The 21,898-nt window shown below is 43.6% G+C and overlaps 1 protein-coding gene across 10 annotated transcripts in view; it reads right to left on the reverse strand.

The window, feature by feature from the left end:
- Window positions 1-21,898, reverse strand: part of shisa6 (shisa family member 6) — a 58,232-nt gene continuing 36,334 nt past the window's right edge. The window contains exons 5-10 of one of the 10 annotated variants that reach the window (XM_070991229.1): window positions 20,501-20,539; window positions 9,789-9,851; window positions 8,507-8,527; window positions 4,745-4,897; window positions 2,293-2,396; window positions 1-2,064 (exon numbers count right to left, since the gene is read on the reverse strand). In XM_070991229.1, the coding sequence (XP_070847330.1) occupies window positions 1,216-2,064; window positions 2,293-2,396; window positions 4,745-4,897; window positions 8,507-8,527; window positions 9,789-9,851; window positions 20,501-20,539 (1,229 nt within the window). In that variant the 3' untranslated portion in view covers window positions 1-1,215. The remainder of the gene's footprint in view (window positions 2,065-2,292; window positions 2,397-4,744; window positions 4,898-8,506; window positions 8,528-9,788; window positions 9,852-20,500; window positions 20,540-21,898) is intronic. The other 9 variants (XM_070991231.1, XM_070991232.1, XM_070991235.1 and 6 more) reach the window with 9 other exon arrangements.

Below are 21,898 nucleotides of genomic sequence, written 5' to 3' on the forward strand. Positions count from 1 at the left end.
GAATGTTTAGAAAAATATGGATGGTTTATTTGACCCTACTGTAACAAGCATTATAATCCATTTCCATGATGTTCAACTTCTCTGATGTCAATGGAACACAGTCTACATCCAAATATGAACAGTGGTATATCTGTAATCAACAACACATTCATTCACTTCTCGTCCTACAGTTTTGCAAAGACACACACAGTATAGTAGTAATTTATCCTGTCAAATACTTGGTTAAGTGGGTTTCTATTCTGAACTCACGAAACAGTGATGATTTATAGTTGTTTTTTTAAGAATCTATTGAAAACAGACAGTCTAATACAAAGTCCATCCAGTACAGACTTGTCCATAATACTGTTTCTAGAATAGCTTATTTACAATCGTCTACTGGAAGCGGAAAAAAAAAACCTGCCATTGCTTCAAGAACAAAACAAGCTAGCCATCACTATTCAAACTCAAAAATGAAATTAAAAACAGAAGAGAATATTTTTTTTTATTGATTGTGCTTTGTAACCCACAAAACCACTTCGTCTGTCGAAATGGAACATCTGTCAGAGGCACCAAACAGAAGTGCTAATAACATCCATTTCAGTTTCTCTCATTGAGATTCTCTAGCGCTATGAGTAGGACAGGGCGTACAAACGGTTGTTTTTTGTTCATTTATTTATATATTTATAAAGTTGTTACAGGCTCATCCTAGTTCATCACCTGTGGTGGTGTTGTGTTGTACAACAGAAGTCACGGAGGAATCGGTCTATGTGTTTAACCATGCAAAGCCCTTTAAGATTTGCCAGAAAAGGTCACAGAATAGATTTGTTGGACAAAGGAGGCCAATAAAGGCTTAAACAGACACAATCAGTGTTTTCTCACTAAAACATACACAGAATGAGGCCGTAGCCTGTGGATGAATAGGGTAATCAAGACAGTGGAAATAACAGTAGGCAAGTTAGCTGGATAAAACCTCCTCTATCCACAACTCTCTCTGGCTTCAGATCTAGCTGGGCCTGTGTATACAGTGTAGCTCATTTTTCCGGTCTCTCACAGTAAGTAGATGTGGATGTTCTTGGTCCTGGAATCTTTGACTTTGCAGGAACCTCAGTCAAAGAAAGTGAAATTGCCACCATCCTACTCTAAAAGAAGGCCAGTGTACCCATGTACCTCAGTCAACCCCACCCCTGGCACACAGCAATGCTTCTTCCTGTGCAGTTCAGGTAGTCCTGGCTGCCGTTACACAGTCACCTCAGTCTTGCTGCCTGTACGGTAGTGCTGTGGCTGTTGTTGCTGCTGCTGGTGGTGCTGTGGGATGTAGTGGAGCTGTTCCACAGTATGAGTCCGTCTGGAGGCAAACGCCTGCCTCTTAGATGCTGTCTGGTTCATGGCTAAAGTGTTGGAGTGCCCAGTGCTTCCCGCTCCTGATGCCCCGCCGCCACCATTGTTAGAGGCACTGGGATGGGAGTGCATTTTGGTCATCTTGTAGCGATCCATAAGAGGTGTGGTTGGTATGAACACGTCTGTGTGCGAGATGGCCCGCGACATGGACAAGTCGCTGCCACGAAACCCGCCAGAGATGCTGCTGACCATGCCGCGCTTTAGCGACATCATCAGTTTGTCCGGCGAGAGCAGAGGATCCTGGGATAGGAGGCGATCTTGTGAGTACAGGCGATCTTGTGAATAGAGGCGGTCTTGAGAGTAGTGGCGGTCCTTTGAATAGAGGTGATCCTGCGACAAGAGTCGGTCCTTGGAGTATATGCGGTCCTTGGAGTACAGACGATCTTGGGAAGTATGGCGGTCCTGTGGAAGAAGACGCTCTTGGGAGCGAAGACGTTCTGCAGACAGGAGCTGTTCGTCTGAGAGGATCCTGCCTCCGTACGGCGACATACCATTAGAAGACATGCTATAATCCTGCTGTGGGGTCCTCTGTGGGGACAGGACGCGGTCCTGGGACATGGCCCTCTGGACACGACGGGGTCTCTGCCTTTGCTGAGACTGCTGCTGTGAAGACTGGGACTGGGGAGGGGCCTGGGCGATGGAGGACTGTGGGGGCTGGCTCTGGAGCTGCTGCTGCTGTTCCCGGTGCTGTTGAGCAAAAGATGAATGAGGTGAGTTTATTCACAAGCTGAGGGGTAAAAGGCTTCGCTACCCACCACTGCAGAAAGAAGTGAAAGACCAGCTATAGCTTCTAACTAATTCAAATCTGGAGAATAAGAGATAGCATACTCGCTTTGCCTCACAGATGCATAAAAAGCAAAGAACATGACCTTGTTCAGACGCCTGCACACTTAAACCAAGCACTTGTGTACCCACCTGGTCTTGACTGATTTTGAGAACATGCAAGGGAAGAGTGCCTCTTGCTGCCAGGTCGGGCAGGTGGCGCTTACGGGTGTAGTAGTCTTCGACTTCTTTATCTGCTGCAGAGGAGATGGGAATAAAAAAAAAAAAAAAACAGAAGCAAGAAATGAAGAGGAGATTCAGGGGGCGAAAGCAAGAGAAAACATGGGTAGGTGTTAGAATGCAAGGGGAGAAATCGGATAAAGTGGGATTGGAGCACATTGCACACAATGCAGAGAGGAGTGTTGGCGGAACCATCTGTGTTTCACCTTTCCAAGCTCATGGAGGGGAATAAAAAATCGAGAGAGACAGAGGAATCACAGTGAGACCGTATTACATGCTAGGCACATAACATCCACACATCCAGGCTTCATCTGGGATTCTACAGGCAGTTCTGGCTGTGGGGGCAAACTTTTCAAAGGTCATGTGAAAGTCTATAAACAAACACAGTCATATCATACAGATATGGAGGAAAGCACGCAGGCACCTTTAATATACATGCTGGAAAGCTGTTTGTACAATTGCACAATCAATTCACACCAAGAATTGGAAGTGTTGGAATGTCCTTGATTGGATGTTTTTAATCCCGATTCTTATGTACACACAATAACATGCATTGAGAAGCAGATCAAAAAGGAAGACATTTCTGAAGACAGCAGAGTAGGAGTGGATGTAGCATCAACGTCATGCCACACAATACAAACCCATGCACAAAGACTAGTCTGTGAGTATGTACACACACAAAGGACGACGCACATTTACAAAAACACCGTCAGACAAAGAGACACAATGCAGCACAAACCATTCAGAAATGGAAACATGTGTAAGTCCACTTGTACGAAGAAGCTAATTCTTTATTCCTTCTGAACACCAGCATGATGTTCAACCATTACATTAAATCAAAGGTGAACACTAATGTCATTTATGTGGCGGGAATAAATTATGGGGAGCAGACCTCTCTGCCTTATTGAGAATTCGTGGAGGCCTCTGAGCCTGTCTTTTTCAATAATGGGTGCAGCAGTGTTCACACCACCTGTCAAGATTGCACCCAGCCAAAATCCCCTTCAGCAGCGAGCCAAGGGTGCCCGCTGCAAATCGATTCATTATGAGAGATAATAAAAACAAGATGTTCCTTTCTCAAGCATAATAGTCTTCAAGATCTGGGCAGGGCATTGCAAACTCATCAACCATATTACCGCAGAGTGAATGAATAACTTGTGATGTATACTGTCCTGCGCTGCAATGGGCTAAATGCTTTTCTTCGGTTTGATACCAATTTGCATTAATAAGCAGTAGCATTCTTCTCTTTTATTATCCCGACAATGAAAAACGCTGCTCTGTCTTCCCTCCAGCACAATCCAACATGATCTATCAGTGTGCAGACACTACTTGAGCAACAAAAAGAAACTCCACAGCCTTTCGGCTATTTGCTGCAACAAATAATTTGCTTTGGAAGCAGAAAGAAAGTTGGGAAGACTGAAGGACACTGCCTAAGGATATCTTTCCATTTGAACACCGTGTCTCTTTTGTGGGCTACAATCTTTTACAGATGAATTCATTTGGTTTTGTTTTACCGACTGTCGCTGTGTTTATTATTGTATTATTTGTAGTACTTGCGGTAGTTGTAGTATGCCTTCTATGTTAATTCTCCAAGCGTTTGGACTGTAATGTTTTTTTGTTTTTTTCCTCTCCAATGCAAGCGAGGACCAGTAAATAGCCCTGCATCCTGCAAACCCGTTTTGTCATTTAGTTTGAATCGGTGCCTGGCAGATATGAGCCGGAGCCAGCGTGGAGCGAGCCCTGACGGGATGAGTTGTAGATCATCATCCTTCACTTTGACTGCGAGCCAGCAGAGAAGTGGGGCAGTTATGATGAAATTACACAAGCCTTAAGGAATATTTGCGTTCCACTCTGAGAATATCATGAGATGAGACCTCATTACGCAGCAGAAATCCAGCGTAGCACCACTAAATCAATACCGAGCCGTCCCGGGCATAAGAAGCCACTTAATGTACTTATACGCTCCAAGAGAAATAGTGGCTGCAGCCTTTAAGTGGAGACAAGGGAAGCATGGAATTTCAATGACTCATAGTTTCTTGAGATGACTCGGCTGATTTCATGAAGGATCAGAGTTGAGAAATGGGTATTTTCTGATTCTGATTCAAGGCCATCTCCAGCCCCTGAAATGTTTACTCAATGAGGAGTTGCAAATCTCCGGAAAAGTATGTTGAGTTTATATTTTTTTGACTGTTTGATGTCCTCAGTACAGCAAGCAAATGGTTTTCACAGCTGAAACACTGCTCAGTAAGTCCCAGTCAGGAGTCGGGGAAGCAAACGTAGTGCAGTATTTTTTTATTTTTTTTTTTTTCATGCAGGGCATCAGGGCAGGGAGCCTACTCTTGCATTAGTGCAGTGAACTTGGACCTACTGAGTTTCTTCAGGGATGAGAATCGGTTGAGGTCGGCTTTGACGGCCGCCTCATAGGAGGGCGGCAGGTGTGACAGGCTCTGGAAGGAGCGTGAGAAAGACAGGTCGTAGGGTTCCGTCTGCGAGGTCAGGATGCCACTTATCCGATTGTTTTCTGGAGACACATACATACATATACAGACACAGAAAAGGGAAGAGAAAAAAATGGGCAGGCTGGCTTCTCCTAGCCCCCTCCCCAACCCTCCCTCGTTCCCCAAAAGCCTGGATCAGACCATCGTGGACCACCTGCTGAGGTAGAGAAGGGGAAATTGAGCTCGAGGGCAGGCTGGAGTTTTAGCTTTACACATATTTCCCAGAGGCAGAGGTGCTATGAGAAAATAAACTTGTTGGTATAAAGTAAGAAGATTTGTGGTGCCAGTGAATTCAGGTGAAAACATGGCGAAATATCGATACCAGAATTTCTATTTTCAGGAGACATTTGAGATGTGTAACTAATTCATTGTTGTTGCCAGGGCTGCAGCTAGCATATATTTATGCATGCAAGTTTTTAAGGTCTGTTTTGGTAGTTTTTAAGAGTCACTTTTGCACCCATTCTCCATTTCAGACAAAGTTGATGTATTTCTTATTGATATACATGAAAGTTTAACGTGGAGATAACAGTTCCTGAAATTCACATGATGCCTTCAGTTAGATCGTTTCACAAGAGAATACTCTCCACATTTTTTTGGCTTGTTGAACTGCAGGCCACTCGCAATCATAGAGTTAAGTTTGAGAGTGGTGTTTTATTTTCTAAACTGATCTTTGACCGGCACAGCAACTACACAACAGGCACATTTCATGTTGATCTGTGGGGAACTTCGCTTTTTACACCATTACTGTTATTTAGCCACAGTGGTTTGAAGTGCTATGACTTTTTGTTTGAAAGCTGGATAGTCATCACCGGTTCAAATCCAAGTATCTCATTGTACGAGTGCATCAGTCCAGTGACGAACATCAGCAGCTCGATCTGTTACATGCTGTTGTCCCACAGTAAACCAGGCTGAATGGGATAATCACGACATGTACCCGTCTGAGAAGTGATGTGAGGCGGCATTTTGGATTAAGCACCATATATTGAAAATTGTTGGCTCAAGGTAAGGCTGCTTTTAAAGCTCAGCTGCCTTACAGAACATGATTAATTCTTCAGTGTATTTTAGGGTGGGCTGCCTGGGGTGCATTGCACTGACGGCCGTGGTTCCAATAATCTGCCACAGTGCATGTTTGTCATTTAAACCAGCCAAGGTGATCAGTGCTCACTTCACACGAGAAGCCTGCTACCTGGATGCTTTCTACTTTATATTTTGCTGATATGAGGAGAACTAGAGATTTGTCAGCCTACATCTGTATCCAAAATGGGTCTGGCTATCATAATCCAACCTTGGAGTCAGATCTTCAATTTGACTGTTTTCAGGCCAAAAACTAAATTAAAAAAGGGACTTAGTGCATTCCCACAAGGATTACATCCTGGCATCGTGGAAAGGGCTTTGAAAAGGCATTTAGACAAATCATGCAGGTAAATAAAATGGACAGAAAATGCACAACTCTATTTAACAGCTAAGTGAAAATATAACTTGAGCTCAGTATTCCTAAAATCCTGGCTGTGGCTGTCGGGTTTACATACAGTTTAAGGTTATTATAACAAGCACTTGGTCTCTTTGTCTCTTACTTTCTACGTTTAACAACACTTTTTCAAGAAAACTGTTTCTTTGCTTGAGCTGTAACTCAGCTGGTGAGTTGAGTGTCAGGCTTTGAGAAACGGTTGTATATCTAAAACTCCAACTTGCCGGTGGCAGTGATGGGGGAGTATAGGCGGTCACATCGGGCACTCGGTGAATGTGTGGTGCGGGACTGACTTGACAGGTGACGTGGTGGTTTGACGGGAGGAAACAGTGCTCCAAAAAAAGAAAAGAGAGGGGAAAAAAAACGAGACAACACACCAAACAACAGATGTGTGCTGGAGAGTGACCCTGCTTGTGACAGCGCTGTGATGTGATCTGGGACGGGCCAGGGAGCCATGCCTGGACTGGCTGTCACTGATGTGACGTGATATGATGCCAGGAAGACGCACGGGGAGGGGGCGACTGGACCAAAGCCCCCTTTTATTCTCGCTCTCGTTTTTCTCTTTATCTCTCTTTCTCACACATGCACACACACACACAAACATCCGCAGTCTGTCCCATTCACTGCCGTCTTCCTCGCTCTGTCAATCTTATCTGTCCTGCCATGCTGCCACCCACTTTCCCTCACTCCTTAATTCTTTCTTGTCCATTCAGTATTCCCCTCTCTCTCATTTTCTTTCTCGCTCCTGCTCTATCTCACTTTCCCCCAGTGGGCTGTGAGTCTGTCACGCAGTGCAGAGCAGCGGGTGAGGGTGCGGCTCCAGACCAGCCTCCAATGGATAGATAAAAATAGGGCTTTAGTAACTGCTGCAGGATGGAGAGCAGGAAAGGGAAGAGAAGAGATGGAGATAAGAGAATCTAAAAGGGAAAAAAGGAGAGTGAAATACAAGAAGGAAATTAAACAGAAAGGTGAGGAGGAAGCTTGAGAGAGTAGGATGGAAGGGTGGTGGCAGGGCCGGCACAGCAGGGGGTCCTGGGAGCTGCAGGGAGGGGATTGGAAGGATGTGAACGATCTGCTAGTGGACCGTCTGCCACACTGCATCAATAAGGGGAGAATCGACTCAGACTGTGGCATGCTGTTAGCTCTCTCCATAGCAAACACGTTTCACTGCTTCATCATGATGTACAGTACGACCACTCAGACCTGGCTCAAATAGTCTTTGCAAATCTTAGTGCGTTTTTAAAGGGAAAGTCTGGTGGTACTCTGCATTTTTCTTATTGCCAACAAATTGAATGTAAAGATCAAAGCCAACAATGTAACACACACACACACACACCTCTCCTGATGCTCAGACTGAGTTGCCGTTGTTCATTCATTCATTCAAACTGACACTTTGTTAGCCAGCTTCTTGCTGGATGGAGCGGTTATCTTGTTTTGTCAGTAGTGAGTGACATACAGCCGACCCATCAGGTCCCCGCTCTTACTCCTTACTACGGAGCTCTGAATGGCTGACTGTTTCTCATCCAGGGGAAACAGCCGTCAATAAGCGTAACAACCTATTTGCCCGCGTCCGCCCACATCATCTATTTCTGAACAAATTGAAAATGTGGGCGGCTGATCAGATGTCTGGAACCAGGCTAATATATACAGCTCTGGTGCCGTTCATTCACGGCTAACAATAGCCCATGTTTGAGTAAAATTTTTCTTAATAACTAAAGCAACCAGCTGTTTTGGAAAAGTACTGACAAACTACACATTTGTGAGGTGTAAAAAATCACATTATTGAGAGAATGACTAAACTTTGTAGGTTTTGTTGACAATAAGAAAAATATAGAATAACACAAATTATACATCAGATTATGTTCTCTACATCAGCAATCACAGGACTTGACTTTATATAGGCTGCTTTCATGGGTCAAAAGGATTCTGGGACTGATTTGCCCCACATGACAGACCACAAATGTTCTTGTTGAGGCAGGTTCAAACAAACAGCAAGAATACAGCAAATGCTACTTCAATCAGGTCTGAAAACACATCGACTTCAGTGAAAGAAAGGACGACACAAACGGGTTGGTGTCTGGTGCATGTGTACACAAATGTGTGCTGGGATGTCATGAATGAGTTTTCACACTAAAGTAAAGGCATGTATGTATGTATGACTTACCACGTCTCAATGATCGGTGAGCTACCAAACCCAAGTGAAAAACAAGTATTTCAGAAACATGTTGATGGGCAGAAAAACAGAACCTACAAAGACCTACTCCATATTCAGCATGACTAGTACACCACCCCCACCCCGCCCCCACCCAACACAAAAAGAATTCAAATCAAATCAGCTTTTCCTTCCTGAGGCACGTCACGTACACTTGTGTGTACGATTGCGCATTTTCTGCTTGTGATTTGCAGCTGCCGCTGGGGGGTCATGGCAGCGGGTTTTATCTAGAAAATACACTGCATGCTGAAATTTGAAGTCTTTCAGGGGGCCTGTGATCAAAGTCCCTGTGTTAGATGTGTTGTTGAAATGGATTTTTCATGTTTTCCATAGATCTCCAAGGCATTTCTCCATAGTTGTGCTTCGCTTATCGCTGTGTATGTGTGCATGTGTGTGTGTACGTGTGTGTGAAATGAACCACATGGTCAATTATGTCCGTAAAGAAGGGGGCATTCTGGCTGCAGAATTCAAGCATAGCCCCCGAGTGCCTGAGAGCAAGCGAGTCATTTTTTTCTATTTGTGGTTGAAACAAACAGAATATGAATCGAATGGCAAGATCAGAGTGATTTAATAATTACAGAAGGCGGTGAATATTCAGCTTATGGCCTCCTTTCTTTCCTTTAATCTCTGCTGTCTTTCCTCTCTCCAGCCTCCACCTTGCATCCTTATGCAACTGCTGCTCTTCACATCTGCCAGTCTGCGACCCGGGGCCAGCCTCGGCTCGCTCACAAGAACCATTTGAACAAACAGCTGCATGACATCAGTAATAAAAGGCGATTCACGGTGATGCTCCTCACGGGGAGCATGAGGTTACGGCGATAACTTTTGTTCTGCGGATAACAGCAGGGAACGTCGCAGGTTTCACACGCTCTGTCAACCAGAGGACGGGATGACCTCGACAGAACATTAAGTTGATCCTCAGCCAATTGTGTTCGCTTTTAAAAAAAAAGGGGGATGGACGGCGAGCGTAGCCTGATCCCGCTCACAGAAAAATGTTCATGACTACGGGATGTGACACTTCTGTGATTCAATCTTCAACAAAAAGGCCTCATTTTCAATAACAGAATGGATTCACGGTGGGGCGAATTGAAAAGAGGACCGTGTCAAGGGGTTTTTCACACGTCCATGTCAAGCACTCTATTTAAGTTAATGCCCAGGTCCAGGCTTCATCTCAAACACCGAACTGAGCCGTGAATTCACCTGAATATTCCCCTCACCCGCTAGTTTGTCTTACCATTCTTAGGTGTGCGTGTAGGGCTACCTAGAGCCACATGGTTATAGTTGTGCTGATGGGTACCTGCAATGACAAAAGCAATGAAAGGTGTTCAGTGTCCACGAGGACAGCTATGTATCAGCTCAAATACAGACTGTTAGCAGGGTGATAGAAGAGATAATTCACCAAAACGCTGTTCAAGTTGTCTTTTGGTGGCATTTTTATGATTTTCACATAATTCACAAAATACAGATTCATGTAGAGAAAAGTGTAAAAATTGACTTTTACAGTGTCACGATGCCACATCACTATTCTGCAGTTGCTGGAAACCATATTTAGTGGGTGAACTATCTCTTTAATTTCCTCAATTGAAGGAAATGGACAAAAAAAGAGAGATGAGAGAGATTGTGGGATGAATGGAACTACAGTCGGTGGATCTGCTGTAACCTCCAGATAGGCTACAGTAGAACACTTACAGATGAGGAAAAGAAGACAACAAACACGGCTGCATACAATATTTATCACATCCTGTCCTGGAACACGCAGACCCTCATATTCTTTGGAAATTGCATAATTTAAGAGTAAAAACACAGAGACTCCATTAATCTATGCATTCATCATGAAAATGAGGCCTCGCGTGCGGCAGCTCGACTGCGGCCCACAATTCAGCTCAAGAAACCACAAGCAAACAGACGAAAAGCAAGCAAATGATACGCTTTTTATCCCCTTGACAACATGTATGTTGCATTTAGAAAAAAAAGGCTCACATTGATAAAACTCAAGCAAGGAATCACATATCACATCCACCAGCAGGAGCAGCATACATACAGATACACCCTCACCTGTCTCACACACACAGCTACAATGCACATGTCCTCTGCTGACTCACACAGACACACACAGCTCACACTCGCCCCACCCTTCACAAATTAAAAAATAAGTGCTGGTAAGTGGGAAAAATGTTTCGCTTATCAATATTCTTAAACATATTTTGTCTGTCGCTTCGGAAGACAGGGCTAAATATTACAATACCCATGAGCCGCCCTTGCTACGAAGAAGAGGCCAGAAGCCAGTGACGCAAATCAGAGCTGTAGCAAAATAAATAAAAATTGATCCAGAATCCAAAAGTCGATTCATTTACAGTGAACGCTGTGCTGTTCGTTTTCTTAACGGCTTAATCTCGAGCTGTGCACAAAGCAGAATCTGAAGCCGGGAGAGTCGATGTTTCTTACTGAAATGCACCTTTATGTCCTCAAGCTTGTGCCTCAGAACCATAAAGAACCAGTGCCATACACTTAATGTTAGCCTTTTAGCTGCAGTAATGGTGCAGCAAAGTTGATTCAGTTGCATAACAACCTGGTTACACAAACCGTTTACACGATGACAACTGAACAGACTGAGCAGACTCTGTTTGCTTTGAAAGCTCCGAAAAAAGCTAGTAGGGTGACCTTGAGTTAAGATTTTTTTTGTCAACCTAAAATAGACATTTTCCATCATTAAAAGTGCTCAGCCGCAGCATTTTCTGGTGCCCCTCAGACACTGACTTATCATATTTTTACTTCATTTTACTTCACTTCATTCATTATGTAGCTACAACTTGTACAAAGGCCTTGGTGCTGTTTTCCTTACTTGCAGTGCTTTTTGATGTTGCGTATGGTTGAGTGTGATTAGCGAGCGTCTTTCCAAATGTGCTTATGTTTTAGCACCATTTTGCACATTTGCACATGTGTTCTGGAGTGGCAGTCCTTTGAGCTCTCTCAGCCGCAGCGAAAATCGTCAGAACGTTCACACGCACTCCGTCTCTGGTCGTTGCCCTTTTTTTTTCTATGGCTCTCTGTGTACACGAGTGTGGTCTAATCAGCGGGACCAGTCTTCTTCTGTGTTGTCAGCTGGGAAAGCAGAGCCATTTTAATTTTGAACTCAGAAAATAAACAACAGCTTCACCCAATCATCTATCCATCCTACTGTGCAGGAGCGTTTGCGGTTGACAGGGAATGTGATGCAGTGGTACAGTGCTCTGCTGGGCACTGCAGTGTGGAGGTGCTTTAGTTGAAAGATGGGACCTTTACTGAGCCCATTGTACTGAGAAAGTTGATGAATGACAGCTATTCTCAGCAGTGTGCAGGAGCGCGCGTGCACGTGTGTGCATGCGTGTAAGTGTGAGCGTGGGCTTGTATGTTTGTACGTGAGGAGCAGGCGACGATAGATGGAGACCCCGTCGTGGAGTGTTGCCGTCGCGACATGTTCATTTGCTGTCTGCTGCTGTGCCTGTTTAAAAATGCATTACAGCCAACTGCTGAAACGTCCATTTACATCTGTCATAGACGAGAAGGAGGAGAGGGAGGCCTGACGCGCTCACATCATGGGTTTCAATATTTGCCCTAGCTATGGAGATAGATGGGATGTGTCGTCTGTGTGTTCCTCCACTGGCTTCTCTTTTTTAATATAAATGCTTAACAGTGATTCTCGCAGAAGACGTGATTCAAGAGGAGAAATTCACATCGTCTGGGACTGTCTGCTGAATATATTAAATGTATTAAACAGCACTGTAATATAAATATATATGTCTGTTTAGTTACTATCTGTTGTGTAATTCAACCAGCAGGCACGATGTAAATGCCTTTACACAGGTGGCACAGAAAGCTAGAATTACTGCCTCCCGGCTGTATGCCTCTAACAGTCAAATTGCAGTTTTATATCCACATCTGTCCAGACTCATATAATACATGCAGTGAAGACTTTTGAAGTGTATTTTTGGGGGGTGATTTTAGTGAATCATTTCCAGTGAGAAACATGCTATTTTCACCGAGAGACTATTTTTACAGAGGAGCACAGAGGACTGATAGAGAGCTTCATCACATGGTGCAACGACAGTCACCTGAAGCTCAATATCAGCAGAAGCAATGAGCTTCAGGTGGACTACAATGCTTCAAACGGGGATGTTGCTGCAAGGAAGCTACAAATTGTAAAACATGGAAGCTTCACACACACCAAATGTGAGATATGGTCACAATCTGTTCTTCTGTTCCCAAGTTATGGTGTTGAATAATGGACAGGAAAGTGTTTTTGCAGGACATTATGATGTCACGGTGAAGCTGAACTTTCACCTTTTGGATATAAAATGTCTTCACTGTAATCAGTTCATCCTTGAGACCAAGTGAACAAATTCCCTCAAGGTGTTCCTAAGATATCACAGTTACGAGAACCACATTCACATTCATGAAAGAAGTTTTAAATTTCCCATCCGTGTGTTAACTGTGGGTCAAAGAAACTGAAACACCTGGTTTAGGTGTCCGAAATCGCAACTAATTACATTAAGCTAATTGTTTTTGTTAAATTTTCAAAAGTTAAACATCAGCAATGACATTGCTGAGGATAGGGAATGACTGGTTTTACTTCAGAGTGTTTTGAGTTGCCTCGATGTAACTATGAAACTGTTAATCACGCTTCAGTTGTCAGGAGGGGCTGCTGTTAAAAAACAAGTGAAAACTCCAGTTAGCATTTTCCAGATACGTTCAGTATGTAGATGTTCATGTCACACTGATAAAAACAATTTCCGGCAGCATCATGTTCCCCACAAAACACATTTGAATGCATTTTTTTGTGGCCAGGGCTGTTATTTCCATGCCATCGTGGTATAAATAAAAAAAAAGCTGACCAGGCGGTTGGTAAATGGATTTATTTATATGCTTGTACTTATCAGCATGTGTTTACTGAAGGGACACGTCATCAGTTTGTGATGAGCGGTGTTGGGAGGAATGTGGCACAACGTAATGCATTTATGTTATTCCACTACTTACTACTACATGTAACTCATTACTTTTTCAAAACAAATAGCACAATTACAGTTGCTGAAATTTATCATAGTGATTGTAATGTTTCTAATATAATCAAAACTAATTATTTATTAACACTGTAGCAAAGCTCAGTTAACACAGCCAGCATCATTTAGGTCTTCTTCTACCAAATCCTACTGGCTAACCAAGACAATACAAGACAGCTTACAGACAGGAACATTAATCCTTGTTGCCCTCCGGTGGTTAGGAGTATTAATAACTCCTAAAGCTATCTCTAAAATCACAGAAACAACTTCACAAAAGAACTGGCCCCACTGGCAAGTGAACTCTCCCAGATTCCATCACTGATAGCACAATGTTCTTGACAATCAGCACTTCTTGGAAACTGTACTCTCCCATTAAAGTCCAGTTAGAGAGCCCAGACATGGACCAATGTTGCACAGTGATGTCCAAGAATTTTTGCCTCGGTCTGGTGATTTCCACTTAAAGCCTGGTCTAAGGGATCTGGAGAGACGGCCCAGCTGAACAGGCCACTGAGAAGTCACCGAAGACTGAAGCTCATTAGGAACCAGGACAGCCATGTTCAGTGATCCCTCTGTAATCTGGTTGCCAATTAGCCATATTCAAAAAAGACTCCCAGCACATCCACCCTCCACCCCCAACATCTCAGAGCCATGAGGTTGCTCATCAACTCTGAACATCCCTTTGCACCGTCTTCCTCCGTGGCCCTTCGAGGCGACACCGCACACTAACCTCCACTCACCGTTTTACCACGAAGTGGCTGCAGATAACTATTTGCCAGTGATGAAGTGAGCTGACAGTGGAGGGTGAGACCTGGATGCACCGCTGTCCATTAGTTATTGCCTTCATCTCCTTAAATTGGCATATTAAAATAGATGCAACGCCAGTGCTGCTGTCTAATCATACAGTGGGTTGATTATTTATGATTGACATGCTCTCCAGATTGTTGGGTTAAACAGGATCCCTATCTAAATTGCTAAATGGATGTTTTTCTGTCAGTCATGATGGCACAGATGTGTGTTTGTCAGATGGTGTCAGTCAGAATCAGCCACATACAGTACTGTATCTATGATCTGTGGGCTGTAGAGCCTGGTCTGAGACACTGTCTTCTGGAAACAGTTGACCTCCTCTTTGAGAGAAGATTACTCACATTCAGTTTTCCTTCGCTGTTAACCAATGTCTGGAGAACCTTCTTGCAGAGTTTGCGTAATAACGTCCAGATGGCACGCAAGTGACTCAGTAATCTGACATTTGGCGTGGCATTTTGTTTCACATCACACTTCCAAACATCACATCCACATACAGCACATGGGGGGGCTGAACCAACCACAAAACACCTTGAACCCCATGCCAAGGTTAAATAAGAATATGCACCATCAATTGCGTCGTATGCTAAGAGGTATCTTGAAAACCATCAAAACATCGACTTCTAAGAATTGTAATTCCGTCCAACAACTAAACAGCCTCGTCATGATATCCAGTCAGCTCACTGTGGAGAGCAAATAAACCTAAACTAATGTCAACAGAGGATTTGCTTGAACAACTGAGCAGCCTCCAGATGTGACCCAAGCAAGACCCAGAAATCGATCCAATGGACCACATACAAGCGACATGTACAGGCAGGTGACACATTGAAGGAACAATGCAAGAAATAATGTATCTAATGTGGAAAGTCGGGGTTGGGTGTGTGTAGGTGTGTGTAGACATTCCATGGCCCAGCACCTGACTAAAGACTGATAAATGCTTGAAACTATCAATGTATCCTCCAACTGAAGGCAAAAGTGTTTATGGCTGCTCTGAATGGCCACACACTTGAAGGTCGGGTGAGTGAGATGCGATAATCATTCAAGTGGGTATAATGGCACACACTCTCGAACAGTATTTACGGAAGTAGCTGCGCTTCTGCATACTTGCTTTGTTAAATCACTGCATGAAGTGGGTGTGTTTGTCGGATTGTTGATTACAGAAAACTGCTAAATCTGACACCGAAGGGTTGTGGAGGGGCTTTCAGATGCCGTTTTTACAAGTGTACTGACCCTTACACTCTAAGTTGTTGAGCTTCATGCTTTTATATGTGTAAGTTTAAAAGATATTTTTAAAAAATAAAATCCTGTGGCAGCAAACGCTGAACACAAGAAAGCTTTGACTTTGCTTTTCACTGCTTTGAAAATGGAAACTGTAAGTTGAAATCATGGTGGGCACAGACAGACTTCAAAACACTGACAATACAGACAGACAGACACAACTTAATGGAAACCCTAAAGGCTCAGTATCTCTCAGGCACACAGTCGAGGGGGGCAAGTAAGTAAAAGGCTGGGAGACAGAAATACAGCGGACACAAGATAAACTAAGACGCAAAGCAGAGAAGAGAGAAGAGAAGGAAGAAAAGTATGAAAAAGGAGGATGTAGTGGAGCAGTGGGATGAAAAACCGAGAGAAACTGCAACATGGGCCAGTGATCACAAGGCAGCCCTCCACCCCTCCACACCACCCACCCCAGAATCTATTAGAGAGCCATCCTCGGCTCTCTGCTGCACTCTTCTCATGACATCCCTCTCTAAAACCAACAGCCCTGCCATCCCATTAGCCCTGCCAAGTGGAGCTACTGGAGTTATGAAAGGCCCAGAGGAGGTGGAGGTGGCGGCGATGGGGGTACGGAGTGCATTGTGCATGTGTGCGTTTGCAAGTATGTGTGCAAGCCGTGTGTGACACATATGAATGCGGATGTCTCTGTCCGACTGGCTCTGCTGACAGCCCGGTGCTACCGACACATCCCTGGCCTCCTCTGGCTGCAAAGGCAGCGGAGGAAAGGGAAGCCACCGTGGGCTTGACATTTAACAACTGACAAAGAGTGTTCACATTTAATCGCTAAATGTTAACTGCCATAATAGCCCCACTTCACTCGGTTAGGAGGGGACAAAGCTTTAGGCCCCTGGACAGAAGTAGCTCCCACCTCCTCATTGATTTCACTGGCAGCGCAGGAGGCTTAACTCTGACCCAATTGCGGCACTGGCGATAATGCTTATGAGCCTTATTTATAGGACTTCTAGCCCTGCTAATTTTACCTTCCACTGCTCATTCTTAACTGAATGGATATTGTGAGCCAGAATATGGACTTAAAACATTGATTCACCCTGAAAAAAGCTCTTCCCATATCTTTAAGCCATCAACAGAAGCTCACTTGTCATCAACAGGTATGAACCCAGCCCTTACTTACAATGTAATCCTTACACAACCTGCTTTGGCAGAACTGTATTTAAATATCGTGATGCCAATAAAGCAAAATTGAATTTGAAAAACAGCACTGGGAACACGGTTTGGCAAGCAATATCACAAGTGTTTTGCAGAACTACTGTAGTATTGTATTGGCTGCTTGGTACCAAAGGTTTTAATAATGTAAAATGAAATGCTACTCAGAGTCAATACTAGCAAACACGAAAAGTTAGACTTGAATATGCTGTGAAAGTGGGAAACAAAATCAAGAAACTTTACTCAGCTCCAACACCAGACAATGTCTCACTGCAAGACTGAAAGAGCCCAAAAGGATTTTCAAGTTCTTTCCACATTCCTGAACTCAGCATACTGTTTGACTCCTCCTAAGCAGTTTACAGGCAGCAGGTGTGGAATTTGTATGTGTTTTTATGGCAGCTTTTAAATTATTCTGAGGCTTGTTGTCTGTAGAAAAGTGAGACAACCCAGGTGAAGATTGGTACCGTGTTTTTGTTGATTCCAGTCATGTCAGGGTGTGTGTGTGTGTGTGCGGTGGTGGTGGGGGTGGGGGTGTCGTGCAAATGATGTGCCATTTTATTTCTGTAAGCCACAGTGTCAGACTGTTCAAATACAAAATGCAAGCCTGTTTCTGTTGCTGTTATTGATAAACAAATTTTCCTACCCCAGCTAAATGTCAGCCAGCCTCATGCCAGCTCGAGACTTTCGGCGGCCTCATCCGACCACGAAAAATTACTGGGGATGCTACCATGAAGAGGTGTATGGAAAATGCACGTACAGGGGCGGGTTTGGGTGACCTGATGAATGCATCAGTTTGGTGCAGGGCAGATAGGTAGATACATAAAAATATTGAATAGTCCAGCTTGAACAAATTCCACTAGGTGTGTATATAAAATAACAAACAGCATAAAAGTAAAATCTGCTATTGATTTTTCTTATTGTATTTTGATGTCATGAAAACAACAGAAGATGCATTACATTCAGCGGGACTGCAGGAAAAAGGCAAGCAGAATGCAGTGGAAAACACTATCAACAAGTGCTTCATAGCACTATGTCACTATAGTAAACACTGCAGTGCTATCAGCAGTGCTGTAAGCCCCTATTACAGCATGCCATTTAAGAGATATGGTTCAGATTCTGGTATATGGTTTTGTAATGCTGCTAGAACCATGTGTATACCTAGTCTGCAAATACAGTGTATCGCTAAATGGCTGCGCTTGTCTGTTAATCTACATCTGATGTCTGCTAATGAGAGGAAACCAATTAACACGTTTTGAAATGAATAGCTACACTGAAATACTCAGATATCATTATGCATTCATAGATAACTCCATTAACGAGCATCAGCAGAGCTGCAGATTGTTCCTGTGTTCTTCCAAGTACAATAAAATCCCAGTCCAGACTGTTTCTATCCATGCGGCCAGTAAGTATCGCTCTTTATCTCATAACTCAAAATCGCCCCCAGGACACCAAAGGCCAAGTAGTTGACATGTCAGTGCCTCTGCAGCTTGACAAATGTGCCATGATAGTCTGAGCAGGAGCGAAGAAGGGCAGGAGGTTGAGATGGACTTCATATCCAGCTCATTTTGAAATGTGATAGACAGTGAACCCACCGTGGACTATTGTGACCCTGTGCGTTAAAAGGCAATAAGAGATCCATTTTATTGAAGTAGTGCTTCATGATGTTCCTACAGAGCTCGTCTGGTTTCACTCTGTCCTCTCGCGACAAAGCAGAGGTGACTGACTGGGTTTAAAGGCAACAATCTTTCCTGAAAAATCAAACAGGGTAACAGTATGGCATTTTCATCAGGTGTCACATCGCAGGAAAAATAGTCTAATAAAAAAGCCATTTCTCTCAACAGTTGATTGACATACCAACCGACTCCATTTGTTGGCTGTTGAAAAGCAGACTTCCTTTGAGAGGAGGCGGAGGGCGAGGAAGAGGTAGAGGAGGAAGAGGAGGGTCCGTATATCTTAAGCAAGGATAAGCACAGATTTATCTGATGTCTTCTTAAAATAAAAGAAGTAACATCATCAAAACTGCCTTTATCCATGCCTTTATAGACCAGCCCTCCTCTCCACTGAGACGGACAGAGTCGAAGACCACGCACACCATAGATTTAGGACATTCATTTCAGAAAAGTGGACGACACATAGAAAAAGCTTCAGTGAAACAGTTCAAAACATACATTTCAAAGGGCAGGAATTAGAACAGAGGGAAATGGGACCAGTTGGGTTTTAAGGCACAACACAATGAAAAGGAAATGTGGGCCAGCTGCAACAAACATCAAGAGGTGCAGAACAGTCTTATTTACATAAAGTGTGTCCTAGTTTGATTGGGTTTTTTTCACTACTAGGCCCAAATTCTACTCAAAACTTAGCTGAAAGCAAAAACTGTATTGCAATTGAAATCTTCTCTTGACAATGCTTCTTTGTAGCGAGCCCACATCATCACACCATTGATTGAACAGATCAGATAGGGGCGTAACGGTACGTTTGGCCTGAATTGCTGTTTGGTTCAGGTTACTGTTAAATGTCTTATTTGGTCTACCGCAGAGGTGGATTGCACGAAAAAAAACCTGTGCTGACCCCGTGAACTGAAGTTGAGTGACATTATTTGTCTGGAAACTGAACCGAAACATGCTAGCTAAAACCTTCTGCAATGGAAAACTGCGTGCTGACCTTTTGAAGAGAGGTTGGGCGATGTTCTGTCTTTGAGAACAGAGACAATCAAGCATACTAGCTTAATTATTACACAGCTAGAGGCCCATAACAGTGTTCTTTAAAATGTGCTGGGGGCTTCGTTGTACAGGACCTTCCTCACCACAGTTTGCTGAGGATGAGGCACAAAAACTACTTGTTTAGGTTTAAGAAAAGATCATGGGCTCAGCCTTGACTTTTGCTTTCACAAGGGACACAAACAGCGGTTGACCCATCCATCTACCACGCCCTCCTCTACATGTGGACCATCTTGCTCTTGATGCTATGTCACCCGACTCCCTCCTTCGCGCCTGTCTTAATTACTTCGGCCACTAGAAGTCACTGCCTAACAATAAATGTAAATATGGGTGGTAATAACCCAACTGACCTGTCAGCTGTTTGTCCGGTGAGAACAGCTTTGACGACTTCGTTGTGACAGGAGTCTGGGACGTCAGTGCTGCTAGCAGTGTGGTCAAGTAATTGCAACTCCCCGCCGAGGTGTTGGCATATTTATGAACTTTTGACAGACTCAGGCTAAGCTAATTGCCTACTGTTTCAAACACACAAAAGAGCGGCAACGACCTTCTCATCTAACTCTTTACAACAAAGTGACTAAGTGTAGGTTAGTCATAAACCTGCTGCACTCGTCTTAACGGACATTTTCTTACCAAACCATTAATTTCGTGTACCGTTTCACCCCTAAAACCAGCGCACACAGACCAGACTGCACACATACTCATCACATAGACAGGAGAGCTAAACGTCAAAGGGAAAATACACAGGTTAGGCATAGATAGAGATCAACGGGAAGGCACTGCACTACAATTAACACTCCAGGTATAAGCTGCCTCCAATCACTGATCAGAAACCAGATGTTACCTCTGATTACCACTATTAATCACTAACAAGTTCATAAGAGAAATACAGAAATCATAAAGAAGTGGTTAGAGGCAACTTTGACCATTTAAGAAAGAACAGCCATCCCTACCATGGTGACTCTGGGAGCGGACCGGCCAATGTTTTTCTCCTAAAAAACAGAACCAAGTGGTTATTCATTAGATTGTGCTACTTATGTGGTAACATAACAGAAAATCACATTCACGCTAAACAATCGGCAGTTATTGTATTTGTACTGAAAAGCAGGGATAGGGTTAAATTCACAATTCACACCGGTCTTTGTTGCACATTATACATTACAGCAGTACAGAGCCTCATTTTATGAATTACATTTCTTTTGTGAGGCAAATGTTCTTCACATGCGACAGCAACAGATATGTGGACACATGTAGTGCAGAAGGCTGCTGGAAATGAGAGCAATTTTAGTGCTTGGATATCGATTGTGTTACATTTTATCTTCCCATCGACTACTGGCTGATGCCACCTGACACCGTGACACAAAGCATCAAGTCACCTCTCTCTGTCTCACTCACGCACACATTCAGACACACACACACACACACGTAAAATGCCACCAAGCAGGGGGGGAGACAGAGAGTCTTTGGAATTTCAAGATGAAAAGGGAGAATTGAAGTAGGAGGAGAGGGGAAAAGGAAAATGAGAAGAAAGGAGGAGGTGTAAAAAGTCACCGCTGTTCCCCGCACCCTGACACCGCAGGGCTCCAGCCATGCGGCACTTTGATCCATCATTATCGATTTACCATCAGCTTCTCATCGCCGCGGTCTCCCACACAGCAACACACAGCTACAGAGATGCGTTCCCCAGCTCTGAACAATATGCACACTGGATTTGACCTTAAGCCCAGTGACCAAATGAACCTTTATGGTTTGGAGTATATTCATGACAAGAAGTGCTGCTGCAGCTACACTGATGAACATGAATTACAGATTTTTCCACATCAGCCTTCTGATGTTTACATGAACCCCCCGTGAGGGAAATATGAACATCTCTGTACTAAAATGCACATAAAGTACACATAACATTAGAACCAAATGAACTGCACTGCTGTATTCAGTCCACTGTAGTGCACACTGATGCCTCTTCAGAAAAGCTCTTCTCATCAAAACAAGAACACTTAAAGAACCTGAACATGTGGACTTAAGTATTAAGTGTACATAAGACTACATAAATTGTGAAAGAAAGACTATGCCATTAAACGTCCTCCTTGACATTTATTGAAATCAGTGAGCAACCAAAGAACAGAGCACAACAACCCACAGTTGTGTTGTTGACATAAATAATGAGCTTTTACATTAGTGAAGAATAAACTCGCTAATTAAAGATGATTTATTGAGACAATAGCGGTGGTTGAGTCATTTAATTTTTTTTTAAGTTGACTTATTTTGTCACACGTTGTCATTAATACTAGCAGCCCTGAGCTTCCGTACATGGTATTGATCAGCAGCTCTTGATAACCTCCCTTAGATTT

Source organism: Chaetodon trifascialis, chromosome 21 (assembly GCF_039877785.1).
Source record: "Chaetodon trifascialis isolate fChaTrf1 chromosome 21, fChaTrf1.hap1, whole genome shotgun sequence".
Classification (NCBI taxonomy): domain Eukaryota; kingdom Metazoa; phylum Chordata; class Actinopteri; order Chaetodontiformes; family Chaetodontidae; genus Chaetodon; species Chaetodon trifascialis.